The sequence below is a fragment of the Fistularia commersonii genome, chromosome 24, assembly GCF_037954325.1.
Source record: "Fistularia commersonii isolate RoL2024-O1a breed Wild chromosome 24, RoL_Fcom_v1.0, whole genome shotgun sequence".
NCBI classification, from domain to species: Eukaryota; Metazoa; Chordata; class Actinopteri; order Syngnathiformes; family Fistulariidae; genus Fistularia; species Fistularia commersonii.
In genome coordinates, this window is record NC_141307.1 from 12,171,012 (window position 1) to 12,188,660 (window position 17,649).

The window sequence follows — 17,649 nt, forward strand, 5'->3', positions numbered from 1 at the left end:
TTGCTCTTTTTTCCCAGGCGGAGGGAACTGGGGCGGCTGGAACCACTGGAGTCTCTGCAGCAAAACGTGCGACTCCGGTTGGCAGCGGCGCTTCAGAATGTGCGAGGGCACCGGAATCCAAGGATACCCCTGCGACGGGTCGGGAGAGGAAATTCGGTCCTGTAATGAGAAAAAGTGCCCCGGTCAGTGGCTCCGATGAAGTGTTTATTTTTTTTTTGGAACATTTATTAGAACAGGTTCCTTAACAGAGTCACACACATTCTTACAAAACCTCACAACAAGATACACATTATACAATATTCTTTATGGGTCACTTATTTCCTCAATAGCAAGCGAAAAAATGAAATAAAACTAAAAAAAAAAAAAATCTAACTCAGTCAAATAGAGATAATATCTTCAACTCTCCAAATATATTTTTTTAATGGGTGCCCATTTGTCAAGATATAGGTCTGTCTGAAGTGGTAGGTTTGCTGTTACGCGTTCCATGCAGTTTCCATCCTTAAGCCTCTGACGGCGCTGGTCCAGTAGGTTTGTGGGGTTTGAACCAGTTCACTGGGATCATTTTATGTGCCATTAATAGAAGAACTCTAAGCGAAAACACCTGGTTTTTCCTTAAATCGCTTGTTGATGCCGTACCCGTAATAACTTGCTGTGGATCAATTGGTCTGTTTAATTTTAAAACCTCACTTATTTGTTTTTTTTTTTACCTCTTCCCAGAATTTCATCAGTTTAGGGCACTCCCAAAAAAACGTGGGAAAAGCCCACAGCCCCTCCAACACAGGGGAGAACAGTTATTATCATAAGAAGCTATTATCAAGGGAGTTTTAAAATACCTTATTCTTAACTTCCAGCTGAACTCCCTCCATGTTGGGCTGCTTAAACATTTTTGCCAGGGCAACCAAGAACTCTCCCGTTCTCCATCAGCGATCACGGCATTAGCGTTGAAGTGTTTAAATACGAGGGAGGGAGTGTGAGAAGAAGTGAGACGGGTCTTGCCAAGCGGAAGGAAGTTACCGAATTCCCAAAAGGCTTCTAATACATTTCCGAGCCGCACCCGGATCATAATCTATCTCCCCTTGTCAGTCGGCGTATCCGTCCACGCCGTTGCTTTTTGGTCATTGATTTTGCAGCGTGGCGTCCTGAGGCGCCTTCCTCCGACCGCCTCCACCTGTCAGAGACTCGAATTCACCCGCTTTCCGGCGTCTTCCCCGCCGTTTAGAGTCCCGAACCGCCTTTTCCCGTCGGACGTCGCCTCGGTCGGACGTCCCACCCGGCGTGATTCGTCACGAGCGCCATTTAACAACCCACGTCTGTGAACCGTGTTTGTGTGTGAGCGCATGCATGAAATATAAGTGTTTTTTTTTTTTTTTTTTTTTTTGCGACGCCTGATTGCCGCTGCTTCCACGCGTGCATTGAACTCTGACAAATGATGAATCTCTGAGCCTCCGCCATGATCTCCCTTGTTTTGAAAAGCTCTCCAGCTCCGCTCGTGCACAAGGCAAAGATCTCGTCTGTTGGCATTGCAGGGACACATCATATCACCCTTTATTTTTTTTCCACTTTCTATCTCTCTCCCCTCTACGTCTTTCTTCATCTTTTTGCATCGCCGCGGCAACACTTGTCTGCCCCCCTCGGAATATCTTCAGAGCGCTCGCCTCTGGTTTTTTTCATCAGGGTTATGAAAGAGAGGGAGGGAGAAAAACGGAGGGGGTGAGATGAAGAGGGAATGAGATACTGTAGTGAGGCAGTGACACTGACAGAGAGCGCTGAGCAATGTACAAGGGAATAGGATTGGGAGCTGCTGCAGGAGCACATTGATTTGAATCTTGTTTTTTTGTGCTTTTCCATCTCCTTTTTTTTTTTTTTTTTTTTTTTTCTGCAGCTGTGTGTGTGTGTGTGTGTGTGTGTGTCTGGGCGAGATCGCGCGGTGATTTGTCTTTTGCTGCGTGCCCACTAGAGTGTGCATTGTTTCACTTTTTTTTTTTTTTTTTTTCTCTTTTGTTTCTCTTTCTCCTCTACTTTCGCAGCTCCTCACGAGATATGTAAAGATGAAAACTTTCTCTCCATGTCGTGGAAGAGGGCGTCTGCTGGAGAGACTGTTTACAACAAGTGTCCAACTAATGCCACTGGTCAGTTAGCCTCTGCTTATCATTACAAATAATAATCATTATAATAATAATCATAACAGCATGCCTGAGCTTCGGATTCTCTTCGACATAAATTGTTTATCGTGAATCCGAAGTATTGCAAGTCTCAGGCTGAGTTTATACGAACCCTGTGATGAAATGCCATTGTTTCTGATTGAAACAATCAGAAATAAAGGCAAAAAGAAGGAAAGCCATTTGCTTTTGTGGCCCGTGACTTTATGGACACGGCACTTAGCGTGTGTTAAACTACAGTTTAGTGCTTGAAGTAGCTGTAATGATCATATTTCTGTGTATTATTTACTAGTTTTACTAGAATTTACTAGAATTTCAAGAATTTGACGTAATTTCCAGACTATTGAACGCACCTGAATGTAAGCTGCTAAAAATAAACAAATGAATACATGTGCAAATATAGGTTGCACTTGTCTATAAGCCGTAGGTGTCCACATTATAATGATATTTTACACGTTACATGGAAACAATTTTATTTTTTGTCTTTTAATTAAATACAGAAATAAATATATATTGGAAATGCTTTACCCCGAACAATGCCTGTAACATGGCTGACGAGACAGGTTCATAATAAATAACCCAGCTTCGTCCCACTCCAGCTGATCGCTATCTTAGTCTTCATCCTGCGCTCTAAAACCATTAAAGTCGTCCTCTTCAATGTCAGAAATGAACAAACTCGGAATTTTACGCACATTTCATTGGTCCGCTGTGACGAGGCTAAATGCTAAATGTTTTTGTGCCATTAGCCCCCAAAAAATCCATAAATTAGCCGCATGTTTTTTTTAAGCCGCATTATTCAAAGCGTGTAAAAAAAAAAAGTAGAGACTTATATTCAGGAAATAAAGGTACCACGTCACCAGCAATGAATTCTCCAAAGTACAACTTTGCATTTCGGTGATTAGCAGTGTTTTCTTGTATTGTTTTTTTCAAATTCCGAACGCTATCTTGGAAGGCGAAGACATCCGGTCTAAACAGGAAAAACCAAACGTGTGAATAAAAAAAAATGCACGTCAAATTATTTAAGGAACTCAATATTATTTAAGCTGTTGTTAAAGTCTAGATAGTTGTTAAGACCAAACCAGGATCAATGTTAAATGACCTTGTGGACAGAGGTCAACTGTAAATGTCCGCTCTGGTCTCGAGCCACGAGGTAGCCTTTTTTTTTCCGTCTTGATGTTCATTAAGAGGTGGCTGGTAAAAGATTTGCTGCTGGTGATGTGTGGCCTTGCTTCAATAAAACATGTTGCATTTTTGAAAAACACACACACACACACACACACACACACATTCACAGCAGACGCAATGCAAGAATATACGGGTGCCCAAAAGTCCGTAGCCTAATAAATCTAAACGCTTCCCACCGCTCGGCCATCGAGGACCCGTCCTGCACGCGCTTTGCCCCTTTCTTTCTTATAAAAACCTACACACACACACTCACAATCACACACACACACACGTGCGTGCATAGGATTTTCTCAAGTCCAAGCAATCAATCTGTTACTCATAAAACAGTTCACTGAGTGCATATTAATTTGCGGGGGAAAGGAATGGGTCTTGGTAAAATATTTGCGCTGGCTGAGTGCGAGGTACCAAAGTCAATAGATGTAGAAATGAAACACTTTACTTATATTTGAATACAAGGCTGTAAAACAAAATATAATGTCTCTTTATACGGCAAAGATAAAGAAATACGTGTCTGAACATTATACTATTAATGTACATTTCTCCCTGTGAATCCTGATTTATATTTAAAAAAAAAAAAATCTGCCAAAACAGAAAAAAAAAAAAAAAAAATGATGTATTCTTGACATGAGTGATTATTAGTTATTTATTAAAAAAAAAAAAAAAAAAATTCTTTTTCGACCCCATCATAAGATTAAGATAAGAAAAACTTTACTGATCCGGAAGAAAATTGTTGTACCAGAGTTTCAAGCAAAAACATAACAATAATAGATAATAGTAGGAAGGAGGGAGAATAAGAAATACAATAAAATATAAATTGTCAAGTGTTTCAAGGTCTTTGTCAAGGTTAAGGCTATTAAGTTGATTCAAACAAAAAGTTATAACATAATGTTTGCAAGACAGAGATAATATCAAAATGCCCTCGAGGTTGCACGATAAACTGTTCTAAGGTACTTTCATTTATTTAATCCTTTTTTTTTTTTTTAGAACCGAAATAAATGATCCCTTTCTCTCTCTTTGGCTTTGTTCGCAGGATCTGCTAGTCGTCGTTGCATGCTGGACAATAACGGAGTTGCTTTCTGGGGTCCTCCGAGCTTCGCCAGATGCGTCTCATTTGAATATAGATATTTACATTTATCTGTAAGTTCTGCAAAATAGCAGAGACTTTCCCAAGGCATGTTTAGCGTCAGTTTGTGCGGAAGTACATGTGATTATTATTAGAATTATTATTTCTTTCATCCGGACATGATATTTATTTTCTGAGATAGGAGTTATATGTCGCTGCTCAGCAATTCAAACCCACCGTGTAACTTTTAACTTTATTTCTAGAAAAAAGTTCACTCATTGCCTTGACTCAAGGCTCACCGGTATCTCTAATTAGCTTTTTTGTTTTTTCTTTTTCTAGAGCTTATACTTATCATTTAATGAACGTAGCTAATGGACATGTTCATCAGCCTCCCTGTCTCTTCCTTTGTGAACTTTCAACCTTTTTCTTTTTTTTTTTTTTACATCTCTGCGATTATGGCAGTCGACTGAGGTTGGATATTTTGCGTGACGGAGTTGATTGCACAGTTAGCGTCTGCCCCCACCTTTCCATTAACACCAAGAGTCAATAATTAATTTTCTGTGATTACTGTTATCTTCTGTTCTTCCCCGGCTCTGTCACTTCTCTCTTTCTGCATCTTATATGCCCACACACATACACACACACACACACACACACACACACACACACACACAGTCTTGCCTCCTTTATCTCTCCTTCTGAAGTGATGAGATGCAATTTCTGCTGTGTGGTAACTTTAGATGCCTTTTGCCTATTTTAGCACAAGCAGGTCAAACATTTCCTTTCATTTTATATTCAGCTCAAATATAAAAAAAAATTGCTTATGTACAGATATATACACAGCTCAAAAAAGTAAAGGGAACACTTAAAAAACACATCCTAGATCTAAATGACTGAAATATTCTTATGAAATACTTTGCTCTTTACACAGTTGAATGTGCTGACAACAAAATCACACCAAAATGATCGATGGAAATGAATTGTATCAACCCATGGAGGTCTGGATTAGGAATCACACTCAAAATTAAAGTGTAAAAACAAACTCCAGGCCGATCCAACTTTGATGTAATGTCCTTAAAACAAGTCCAAATGAATCTGTGTTGCTTCCTGAGTGGACACTATGATTTCACACAAGTGTGATTGACTTGGAGTTACATCGTGTTGTTCAAGTGTTCCCTTTATTTTTTTGAGCAGTATATTTATCAATACTTGTGAATAACAGCGACGGTCGTGCCTGCGTTGATGCATTCATCCCTTCCTCCCAGCACCGGGTAAAGCACCACCTGTCCGAGAACATCGCCTGAAATGTTTTCTCTCTCGACTCACTATAGTTACGAGAGCATCTCGCGAAGGGTCAGAGGACCCTGGCCGGGGAGGGCATGTCTCAGATCGTAAGGAGTCTCCTGGAACTCTTGCAGAGGAGGAGCTACTACAGTGGCGACCTTCTCTTCTCCACGGAGATCCTGCGAAATGTGACGGACACCTTCAAAAGAGCAACCTACATCCCAGCTCCCGACGACGTGCAGGTAGGTCGAGCCTTCGCGGCTCCTTCGGAATCCTACAGGTCTGAAACCACGGGGAAGATGTAATATTGCATTCAGATTTACTCAAACATATTCAGATGTATTAAATGTAGCAGCCCCAGTTTCTACTGCACAGTGTTTGCATAACATCCAACTGTAGCTGCACAGTTGCTACGACTTCAAAGGGATTTATTCCTTTTTTTTTTTTTTTTTGCAGGGATTTTTCTTTTTCGTCCGCTTACACCAGTAAAAACGGCTTCTTTTTCACTCACTATCTGAACGGACATAATATTATGTTACGCTATATGCCGATGTAGAGGAGAAAAAAAAAGATCGTTCTGTACACGATCTCATAAAGAATGCTTTCTTTCTTTACTTTTACCGCTGCTGTTGTGTTACTTGTCCTGGTGGATTTAAAGAAACTATGGAAAGTAAAATAATACGGGACAACGGCTGACACATATAATGCTTGCGCTCAGGCTGCGTTATTGTCCGTTCATCTTTGGGTCTTCTGTTTAGAAATTCTTCCAGATTATCAGCCATATGTTGGACATGGAGAACCTGGAGAAGTGGGAGGACGCTCACCAGGTTAACCCCATCTTCCTCCTTCAGCTGTGTGTGTGTGTGTGTGTGTGTGTGTGTCTGCAGGTGCGTATGCACCATGTATTGAAATAATAACAAACAGTGAAATGCATGTGTTAGCACTGTGTGGGAAACCTTTGTGATAAACTGTGTTTGCACGCCTGTGTGTGTGAGCGAGTGTGTGTGTGTGTGTGTAGATATTTGGATGTGCACATCCCACGGTAACTTTTCCGGGTTAGTCATAAAATAGCATCTTCCCTCATCAACCACGTTGTATTTTGTAAGTTTGTGTTTCAACCCTTCTCAGCGACCTTGAATCAGGGGATTTTGGACTCAAGACATCTCAAATCAATGAATAAACCAACATATGTTGTTATAATATTATCAATATTATTATTGGTAATTCAATTCCAGGGCGTTTAAACATGTTTGCATCTTATTATCCTGTTGAAACGCCGCGCTATCTTCGTCCACAGGTGGCACCTGGCGCTGCGTTGCTGATGAGGATATTAGAAGATTTCATCCACCTCATCGGAGAGGCGCAAAAACCTTTTCAGAGTTTTCTGGTAGTGACCAATAATCTCAGTGAGTAGTCGTGCGACGCAATGCTGCGTGACAATATATCACAAACAAGACGGCTGACAACGGATATTTGCATTGTTCTTTATTCTATTATTGAATATTGGAGCATTCACTTTTAGGGTTCTCTTTAAAATAACGAAATGTAATTCTTCTGTGTAACATTTCAATAACCATCATTTGAAAAAAATGTGACCAAAGTGCTTTTATTATTGTAATCTCATGTATGAATGTCACACTGACTCCCCCTTTTTTTTTTTTTTTTTTTACAACTTGTAAGGCTACTTTTGCTATCTTTAACTTAATTAACTGTAATTATATATCATTCCGCACTTCAGAGAGCCCAGAGTAATTTCGGGGTTTGCCTCCTTTGTCCAGTGATCACCATCCAGCGAGAGCCGGTTTCAGCCGTTTCCAGCGATATCAACTTCCCTATGAAAGGTCGGCGAGGGATGAAAGACTGGGCCAGGACTGCAGAGGACAAGCTCTTTATCCCTAAGGAGGTTTTCATAATCCCAAATGAAGGTAGGGTTATGTAGACAAATAAATAGAGCTTAATCTTTCTCAAAGCGTCTGACCTTTCCGGTAACAGCGCCTTTGTATGTATCGGCCTCGTGTTCGCCGGTTGATGCGTGTTTTGTTTGATGACATTATGTGCACCCTTCTGTAACCGTGAGAGACATTTCAAGTGGTGCCGCGTATTTGCGTCCTGAGACCGTTTACCGGTTTACACTGAATGTCTAATTAATAAAAACAAATCCGTTTTTTTTTTTTTTTCCACTGATCTGAGGACGCCAAATTTCTCGCCTTCACACGCCTTGCGGGGAATGCGATACGAATCATTTATATTACGGATACGATCGGTATCGTAAAGCTTTTCCAGTGAGTTGAAGTTCTCACATGAGAATGAAGTGAGTTGTATTATTTGTACATTTTAAAGTTAAGCGTGTTTTGACAGTAAGTTATCAGAGGCACTGTTGAGCCGCATTTTGTAATAACGGTGCATTTTGTAATAAACGTCCAAAATGTAATAACTTTTTCATTTCATTTTGTAGTAAAGCCGCATTTTGTAATAAACTGCCGCATTTTGTAGTAAACTGCCCCAACGCATTTTGTCATAAATTTTGCCGCATTATGTAATAAGTTATTACATTTTGAGAAGATTATTACAAAATGCACTTGCAACTTTTTTATTCTCTAGGAAATGTAATAACATGGAATTTATAGAATATTCTCTGTTAATGCAACCTTTGAATAGTGTACTGATAGTAATTGCTAAGTACTGCTACTAGGCTAATACAGTGATGCTAATAATAGGCCTAGCTTTTACAAATACTTTTAAGTAAAATAAAATACAATTAACAAACTTATGCTTTAGAATTGTTATTACATAATGCACCATGTTATTACATTTCCTAGAAAATAAAAAAGTTGCAAGTGCATTTTGTAATAATCTTCTCAATATGTAATAACGTATTACATAATGCGGCAAAATTTATTACAAAATGCATTGGGGCAGTTTATTACAAAATGCGGCAGTTTATTACAAAATGCGGCTCAACAGGCATAGATCAGCATTCTTGATAAATAAAACACACCAGAGCGGCTGGAAAGATTGACAAACGTGAACTGTAAAAGTAAATAAAATTAAAAATTGAATAAAATAATGAATGGACTAACTGCTCCCTCCCCTAAGCTTTATGGTCCAAGCGTGTTCACACTTAATTCTTTCATGTAGTCTATATTGTTTTTCCTCTTGTAAATAATGATAATATCCCAATTGGATTTATTCATTCTAACCCCTTATAACTTCCATTTTTTTTTTCCATTTTTATTTTTTAAATATAGCCATGTCATTTAATGCATTTTCACCACATGTTACTCTTACATTCTAATTTTCTTTGTTTTTTTTTTCCTTTTTTTCGGAATCACCCCTTGGTTATCAGTGATCTGGAGTAACCAGGATTGGATAATCTAAAAAGAAGCGGTGGTTGCCTCATGCACAGAGCATGAAACACTATCAGCTTGCAAGCGTTCCTAATGTATGACCTGAAGACACAGGCCCTTCTTGAAAAGGGCCCGAATCCTGATTTGATTGTTTTCATGCTCGGTCGGGCCACAATGCCCTCCTACTGAACACTCCGTCGGTACGGGAACAACTTCTGATTTGGCTGAGAACAATCACTTTGAACCAAAAAAAAAAAGTCGGCGTAAAACGATTTTCCATCACTATTGAAATGTAGCGGCGTCGGATCACACGTCGGAGATCAAGAGACGGCTATCGCAAATATCTTTTTTAGTCGTGTTCCAGCCCAAAAGGCCCGGTTTATTTGCCATCCCTTCTCCAATTCCTATAGGTTATTACCCCATTCAAGGTCAGACCGGCTTGTTAAAAAGCATCGTAACAAGGTGAATTCATTTACTTTGAGATGCGTCTTAAAGTAGCAGATAGAAGACATCTCAAGGACGTGGAAAGGTAAACCCGACTGGGACGTGCCGTAAAGACGTCCCCGCGGGATCGTCGAAAAAGATGCCGCTCTTTCATTTGCGAGGAAAACGCTCAACTGAACACATGGAGGGACTCCAACGCCAGTGACTTGGAGTTGCCGTGAAACTATCGTAATACTAATAGCAATGATCGTAAAAATGGAGACGCTATAATACCAATAAAGCCTAGCAGTTTATTTTTGTGATAACAAAATTAGAGATATTGGTTTTCCAAAACTACATAAGGAATTCAGCGGGACCTAAACAAACAGAATATACGAGCGGACCTAAGAAGAAACAAGAGAAAGAGGGTTCTGCAGACACAATATCAACGACCAACAAAGACAAAGGTTACTTTCCAAAGGAAATTACACCGCCTGACACTCTATCCTCGGCTGAAATTACAGTAGAGCGAGGCAAAAGGCCAAAAGAACAGAGCTGTCTGAGACCTTTGACCCAGACTAATAATAGAGGCTTTCTTGCATCGCTGTTTTAAGACATCATTCATACGAACGCCCTCGGCGCACCTCAGGTCGATCCCCCCCAAACTTTTTTTTCGCCTTTATTTTGCTCCGCGACACGATCTCACGCTGTGTTTCATCGGTCTGCGGTTATTTGTCAGGCTGGAGGATAAAAATGCGGCCGCGAGTTAGCGGTTAGCTAAAGCTAAACGCTATTTCCTCTTTCTATGTCGTCCAGTTTGCCGAGGCGAATGTTTGCACCGGTTGAGCCTCTTTTCGCAAAATCCTTGCAAACCTTGCCGTTCCCAGACATGAAGAAACAAATGTCAGGATGAATCCAGACACAAACAAAAATTAGATAAATGAAAATACCCGCACCTTGGCGGGCGAGAAGAAAACACTTAATACAGCTCAAGAAACATGTTTAGGGACCTTTGCATTTGTTTGCGACCGAAAGATTATATACAAAGCACGGTGTTTTATTTACCCTCCCGCCATATGCACCCCCAGCTCCTCAGGATCACAAGATACTCAGCAAACAGCACTGACATTTTCCGAGTGCTATTTTGGAATCGGTTTCATTCAAAGGGCGCGTGAAGGCACACAAATTTTGACATTATTAGGCTGACTCCTCCAGATATAGCTCATCCCATCGGCGCCCCCCGGGACGACATCCCAAGCTGATTTCTTTCGCTTTATTCCGTTCATTCAATCAGTAATGAAAGCCCGTCTATACATTTTAACGTGCTCGCGAAGCCCCGTTGTGTGTGCACGTGTACGCACAGGCATAGATATTGGCAGCCTATTGATAAGTTTATGAATCACTTCAATGCTCCATCGCCGGGATTTTCCTTCGGTGATTTTCTCTCAGCTCGGCCGCTTCCTCTGCAGACATGCGACCGAATGCCGGTGACACGACAGCATTTCAAAAGCTATCCTTCGGCGGTGCAACGTGCACCTGTTTTTGCGTAACTAGCCGACCCAGATCGGCGACCACGTAACTTGGTATGTTACTGTGAAGACGTATCGGGAATTCACAGTTTTTGATCAACGGACGATAATACGAGTTAGCCAATGAGAGGCAATATGGCGAATGCAACTGCTGATCAATAACTAGCGCCGTTTATTCTACAAACGGTTGAGCACCTTAATTCAGGATTAAAACGGGAGGCTTTGGAAAGAAGCTAATATAAATGCTGCAACAGATGTCATTTCTGTTTAAAATGCAGCGCTGTATTTGTATCTGCGTCTCATTTGTTAAACACCTTGTCACAATCTGGCCCCGTCGGAAAAGTCACAGCTAGTTGATTTAAGCAAATATGGCTACATAAAATACAACAAAAACAAAATGGAGAGATGCCAATAGCCAGTGTGTGTGTGTGTGTGTGTGTGTAGTGGTAGACTTCAATTTAAAGGATATATGTTACAAGGCTTCCTGCAAAACATGTGGGAGGGAAAAGGGAAAGGTTGGGTCTTGGAAATATGGAACTCTCACCCTGCAAGTAGATTGATCACATCGCCTCCAGGTGACTGTTGCGTCAGAAGAGAGTGAAACATATAGCGTGAAAACACAACGTCCTTCACACACTCTAGAAGTGACACATTTCGGAAAGGATATGTCTCTTAACGCAAGAAGACGGCGCGGTTTCTGATGTGTTTTTCGGGAGACGGCCGACATGCGGCACCTTGCGGCGTTGACAGTCTCACGTCTGGTTAGAAAATCATGGCGTTTTCCTGTGATGTTATTTTTCACCTGCTCATTCGGTAACGATTGATATAAAAAAATAAAATAAAAAATACAAGACGATACGTACAAATGGCAGCTGAAGTTTGTTTTTCCATTGTTTTTTTTTTTTTTTTTTGCCTGAACCCCTTTCCCTGAGACAGCCGTATTACCACCGTGTCTGTATCCTCCAAATAAATAAAATTAAATTAAACCGTACAGAAATCAAAAGTGAGAAATAAGGTGGGGGGGGGATGAGAAACTCACACTGAAATGTTTGGATCTGCTACAAAACCCAAAATGTTGGCAATATATTTGTCTAATTTCTAGTCAAACATATCATTATACCGAAGCTGCTCGGGAAGATGAAAGGGTTTGTTTTCTATTTCTTATTTCAGGAACATCTTAGCGAGTGACTCTGGCACATCAGAATGTTATATTTTATTAACTACGAGCGCAAAAGGGAAAAAAAAAAAAAAAGTTTTTTAAGACAGAATAACTTTTAGGATTTCTTGGTTTAAGAAACATCTCAGATGAGGTACAAATTATTTATTTGTTTATTTCAAATGTATTAATATAATCTCAAACTAGATTTATGACAACTTAGTTTGCAATATGTGGTTTCCAATATTAGATTCACGGTCCGAAGGGAATTGAACCGCCAACGACGGGACCACATGGTATGTGAATTAACCGGATAAAATGACATATTTAAGTTAACTACCAGTGACGGGTGGTTTAGCCTTTATCTGCAGAGGGTTTGAGTCGTCGTTTCGATTTCCGTCTCCTCCAATCCTGACGAAGTGTTCTTGAGCAAGACAGCGAACGCTAACCACTCCCGCGGCGCCGCTACGTGGCTGCTTGTGGTTCACCCACGTTAGGTAATATCCTGCAAGGGATTAATAAAGAAAAATACAAAAAAAAAAAAAAAAAGCCTTTTCTGTTGTTGACAATCCTTCGCACCGTTCTCACAAAACAGGCCAACTTTTTAATTAGCGAGGTTTTGCAGAAACTGTCAAATTACAATCCATCATCTTTTGTCTTTTTTTTTTTTTTTTTGCAACTCACACCAGAGACCTCTTGCGTCCCCTTCTTTTATTTTTTGTTTTGTTTTTTTGGCGGGGGTTGTTCTTTCTAGTGGGCATGGAGTGGGCAGATTTCGGATGACTCACCCAGGGCACCTGATACCATCAGCCCCCTCCATGTCGTCCCCCTCCTGCTCCTCCACGGCTTCCTAAAAGGGCAAAGGAGGGAGTGGCATCTCTCTGCATGAACTCTTTACCCTCCTTGCTTTTCCTCGGTGCTTCCTCCTGCCCCCTCACATGAGACAAAGTGACATTTACAGAGAGACACTGTCTGTCCTTGGCAGCCACTGGTCTTTTGGTTGAAAGAACATTAAAAGGAAGGGGGTGGGGGCAAGGGGTTGTGAACTACAAAAAAAAAAAAAAAAAAAAAAGATGGAAAAAGAATGGAAAAGTTGAGAGGTTGAATGGAAAATGGCAACCGATGAAACGGGTATTCGGAAGCAGAATCGTGCCGTGAAAACTCGCATGTTTACTTTGACTTGATCGTTTTTCTTTTGTATCCTTTAATATAAATGAAAGTAGGCGTTCTGAAAGAAGCACCCAGATATAAATAAGGACGCTGATGACAAAACCTGTGTGTGGGAATAAAACAGATGTTTTCACATCACGTTTGAAGGTGTCGCCGCTGTCATTTGTCATTTTGGTGATGCATATATGGATAGAATTACTGCCAACAGCTGTGAATGTCTTTTATTTTTTTTCATAATTATTATTCATCTTTTGAACGTTTAACAGCATGTGATGAGACGCTGCTTTGGCAAAACGTCCGAAAGTACAATGTTCCCCATTGAGACGCATTCAAGAGACATTCACTGCCGAAATAGGAGTTCTTGGTGTGAAATTATATGATAATTCCCTTGTTTTGCACTGCAAGTGTTAAGGCTGATTATTTGCATTTGTTTTTCTTTCCTTTCAGAAGCCGAAACCGATTCGGAGGCAACCATGTATTACGTCATCGGTGCCATCTTGTATCGCACACTGGGTTTCATCTTACCTGCACCAAGGTGAGTGTTTCCAGAAGCGGTCCAGTTATCCAGGATCCATTTGAGCGATTTTCCAGCAGCTCCTAAAGAACACGGCATGGGAACATTTCAAATTAGTTAAACGCGCGTCGTCTTGGTGCGATGCACTTATAAATGCTTTCCAAAGGAATCACAGCTGTTGAACCAATGAGAATGTTTGCTTTTATTATCTTTTAAATCTGTGAAGCAACTTCTCTCAGGATTATTTAAATGAAAGATTCGGCAAGATGCAAATCTTTTTGTGCTGAAATATCTGTTTTTCAAGGTAAATGTTTTATATTTTGTATTCCTTTCTTTTCGTGATTATGACAAACTATACATTTTTTCTTTGCCATTGAATTTCTTTGCTGAAGTTACGATATCAATTCACTGATGAAAAAAATACCAAGTAATGCATTCCTAATTATCAAAATATAGATGTGTTTAAAGTGTACATTTGCGTTATTCTACTGATTTGTTGGTGGAAGGGAATATCAGACCCCCATTTCTGGAATGCAAGCTTTTTAGATTTTAATGCATCTCAATCAATAATTAGATGATGTTTTCGACGCATATCTTCAATTTTAGCTAAAAATTACAAAAGTACGGTTATTTAAAATTGATTCCTTAAGAAATGTATGTCCTTTTTTATTTGTTTCATCATGCATTTTTCATGTACTTAAATTATATTTTTAATTTTAACATATTGATTAATGGTATGGTGTGATTTACCTATTCATTTACTGTTAATTGTTTACTTATGTCTGTATACTATTAATAGCCCTTGGACTTAAAATATTTTTTGTCCAAATGGGTCCTGAAACTTATTTACACAGACAAAGGCTTTAAAATTATCACAAATCTGGACCGAGACATGCTTCTTCCCACTTCTGGCCTTTTTAATTCCCACCACTGAGCTACTTTTGGTTCCGGGTGAACTGGATCTCTAAAAGCATGTTCCCCTAGTAGCTCACACTAATGATGATAGTTGAAAAAAAAAACAAGTTTCAACTTATTTGAGATGACGCCTTCTTTCCATTTCTTTTTTTTTTCTTTTTGTATTCGTAATTCAAAGAGGCGCAGGTATACAAGAATGTTGCAATCATATGAAAAAGTAAATAAATAGATCTAAACTAGCAGCATATAACAGCTGCGTACAGCAGCAACAGCTATGTGTGCATGGCTGTATGAATGAGTGGTGAACGAACGAGTTTATGAATCAGTGACGTGCAGTCAGGGGAGGCAGGAGAGGCTGTGCCTCACCTGCCAATCTTGGAAGGAAAAAAAAAAGTAGAATTAAATTAAAAAATTCAATAGTTATATTTATCAGTGATTTTTACGATAAAGGCTTGTTACATTAAACTGCACTAGTTTTGAATTGTTTTTTTATTCAAAATGGCTGGATTTTCACTTTTTCTGTTCTAATACTGAGAAGAGGCTGCGGACCATTGAGCCTCAAGGTGGGTTGCGCAGTGACGGCTGACCGCTGGCACGTTCTGCAATAAGACCGTACTGCTGTGTTTCTGTATGTCGCTACTAAAATGTTTAAACACTTTCACTGTATGAACTACTTTTTCAACAACGGTATCCGTGTTACTTGTTTCTTGTGCTGAGCGATCATAAAACTTCTGCGAAGATCAACTAAGTGAGGCACGCAGTTCTCCTGCCTCACGGTAGGGGGCGCTTGTGATTCCAGGGATTTTCTTTCCGACTCCGCGGCTGCAGAATACTGTGAAAGAAAGCCAGAGTTAGCAAGCCAAGTGCAGCTATCACTTCTTTTTCCTCTCTGCACATTCAAAACAGAGGATTACATATCCAAACTTAAACAATTATCTAATTAGGACTCACATGGACTTTATGTATAAGTAAAAGCAAGACCATATTAACTTTATTTTTTTAAATTAAATGTGCTTTTTTGTGTGCTACAGTTTGTATGTGTGAAGACGGCGGATATGAGATTTTAAACATAACCCGTTAACTGCTGCCAATTAAATGGTGAAGAAGCTACTCTGTAGGTTTCATGTGTTTATAAATCTAATTTCGATGAAGTGAGCGCCTCACCAGCAATAAACCGCACATCACTGGTATGGATGCATGAATGAATGAATGACAGCTATTGGGAGCAGAGCTAAAAAGTCAAACAGTAGCCTGAAGGAAAGACCTGCGAAATATCTTCTTCTGAAGGAGCTCCTCAGGCTGCATCAAATGCAAAATACAGTCTTCATGCAAAGCGTGATTTTGCAGTGGAAACGCCAATAGAGAAATAAATACATCTTCATTTTTATCTTTATTTTTTTTTGCATCCTTGCCTCCGAAGTCCCCCTGCAGTGATTAACTCCAAGATACTGACGGTGACGGTCCGACCAGAACCGCAGCCCAGCGAGCCGAGTGTGGCGGTGGAGCTCTCCACGCTTCTCAATGTAAGTAAATCTGTTTTCCTCCCAACTGCTAACTCACCACAACACGCCTTGTTTTCAATATTATGTTAATTCGAGCAAAAATTGGCTTCGCGCAGGGGGGTATATGAAAGCACTGTACACAATCAGCATTCTAGAAAATCTAAATTATTCTTCGTGAAATAGATGTGCCCCGGGTGAGTGTATAATAACTACAGTATATATATATATATATATATGATATAGTTCTATGTTGTATTTATTTTTTCCAGATTGCAATTTTTTTTCCCCCCTTGCTGACATATGTTTTCTGAGTTGGGGTGAGAGGGAAAATGCTGCATGCTATAAAGTGCCACAGTGCTTAGTGAATTGCCTGAGCAAAGGCAGATCTTTTTTGGACTTCTTTATATTACAATGTCTCTGGGCACCGATTGGGTTTATATTACAGTGGAGTGTGTGAGTGTAAATGAGTCGTGGGGGGGGGCCTTCAATGGAAAGGCTTAAGTGCACATTTAATGAGAGGCACTCCCCACTACCTCAATAAGATGGGAATTTCATTAGCCATTCTTTTGTATAAAGGTGTGGACAGACTTAAAATGACGCTGGACAATTATTATTATCTCTTTGTAAGACATAAACAGAGGCGTAAATATAACGTATATGCATGACGCACCTTTTGATAAGATAATTACCCTGGTGTGTCAGCCAGGACCTTGGTGGAAATGTTATTGTTCAATTCCATTTTCAAGACTTCCTATTAATTCTCAAGTCTGTGCCACTACATCTCCCTGGGTATGTAGAATAAATAATTATGGGATTTTTTTTTTTTTTTTCTCCTTTATCTTCCAATTAATGTGTGTTTTCACACGTTAAGCCAGAGAAATATTGCTGTTGTTTGCAGATACAATGTATGAAACTCACTAAATTGAACCAGTAATCAAATGTCACGGCCAATATTATATACCTATTTAATATAGAAGCCACAATTATCAGCCCCATGCCAAATCTGAATTTAAAATATCTCAAAGCAGGATTTTATAGGATTCATGAAACATGTAAATCGCACTAGATTCTAGTATAATAACAACAGCGATTATGATAATGATGGCAATGATAATGACAACAATTAGAATGATAATGATAGAACCTTCATCCGTGAACCAGAGTTTAAGACGTGGTGAAATGAAATCTTTTTTTTTTTTCCTCCCATTACCAATATCTGGGATGCTACTATTGCTGGATTAAACAAGTAGCAAAATGCAACACAGAACACAAGGGAGCCGCAAAATGAAAACAATATTGCATATGCATGATAACAGGCATATAATGACAACCAAATAAACCTCTTTAGTAACAGAAATATATCCTATAAAGCTATGAATGAGACCAAAAACATTAAATGTTT

At 39.7% G+C, this 17,649-nt stretch overlaps 1 protein-coding gene across 29 annotated transcripts in view; it reads left to right on the top strand.

Annotated features, from left to right (window-relative positions):
* The window catches only part of adgrb2 (adhesion G protein-coupled receptor B2), a 208,140-nt gene that overhangs the window by 113,652 nt on the left and 76,839 nt on the right, over positions 1–17,649 (top strand). For all 29 annotated transcript variants that reach the window (XR_015108006.1, XM_086171280.1, XM_086171266.1 and 26 more), the window contains 9 exons: positions 18–182; positions 2,028–2,129; positions 4,375–4,481; positions 5,739–5,933; positions 6,450–6,518; positions 6,989–7,097; positions 7,470–7,616; positions 13,764–13,851; positions 16,166–16,268. Coding sequence is in view for 28 of the 29 variants with exons in the window: in XM_086171280.1 (XP_086027406.1) it covers positions 18–182; positions 2,028–2,129; positions 4,375–4,481; positions 5,739–5,933; positions 6,450–6,518; positions 6,989–7,097; positions 7,470–7,616; positions 13,764–13,851; positions 16,166–16,268 (1,085 nt within the window). In the remaining variant the exon portion in view is untranslated. The remainder of the gene's footprint in view (positions 1–17; positions 183–2,027; positions 2,130–4,374; positions 4,482–5,738; positions 5,934–6,449; positions 6,519–6,988; positions 7,098–7,469; positions 7,617–13,763; positions 13,852–16,165; positions 16,269–17,649) is intronic.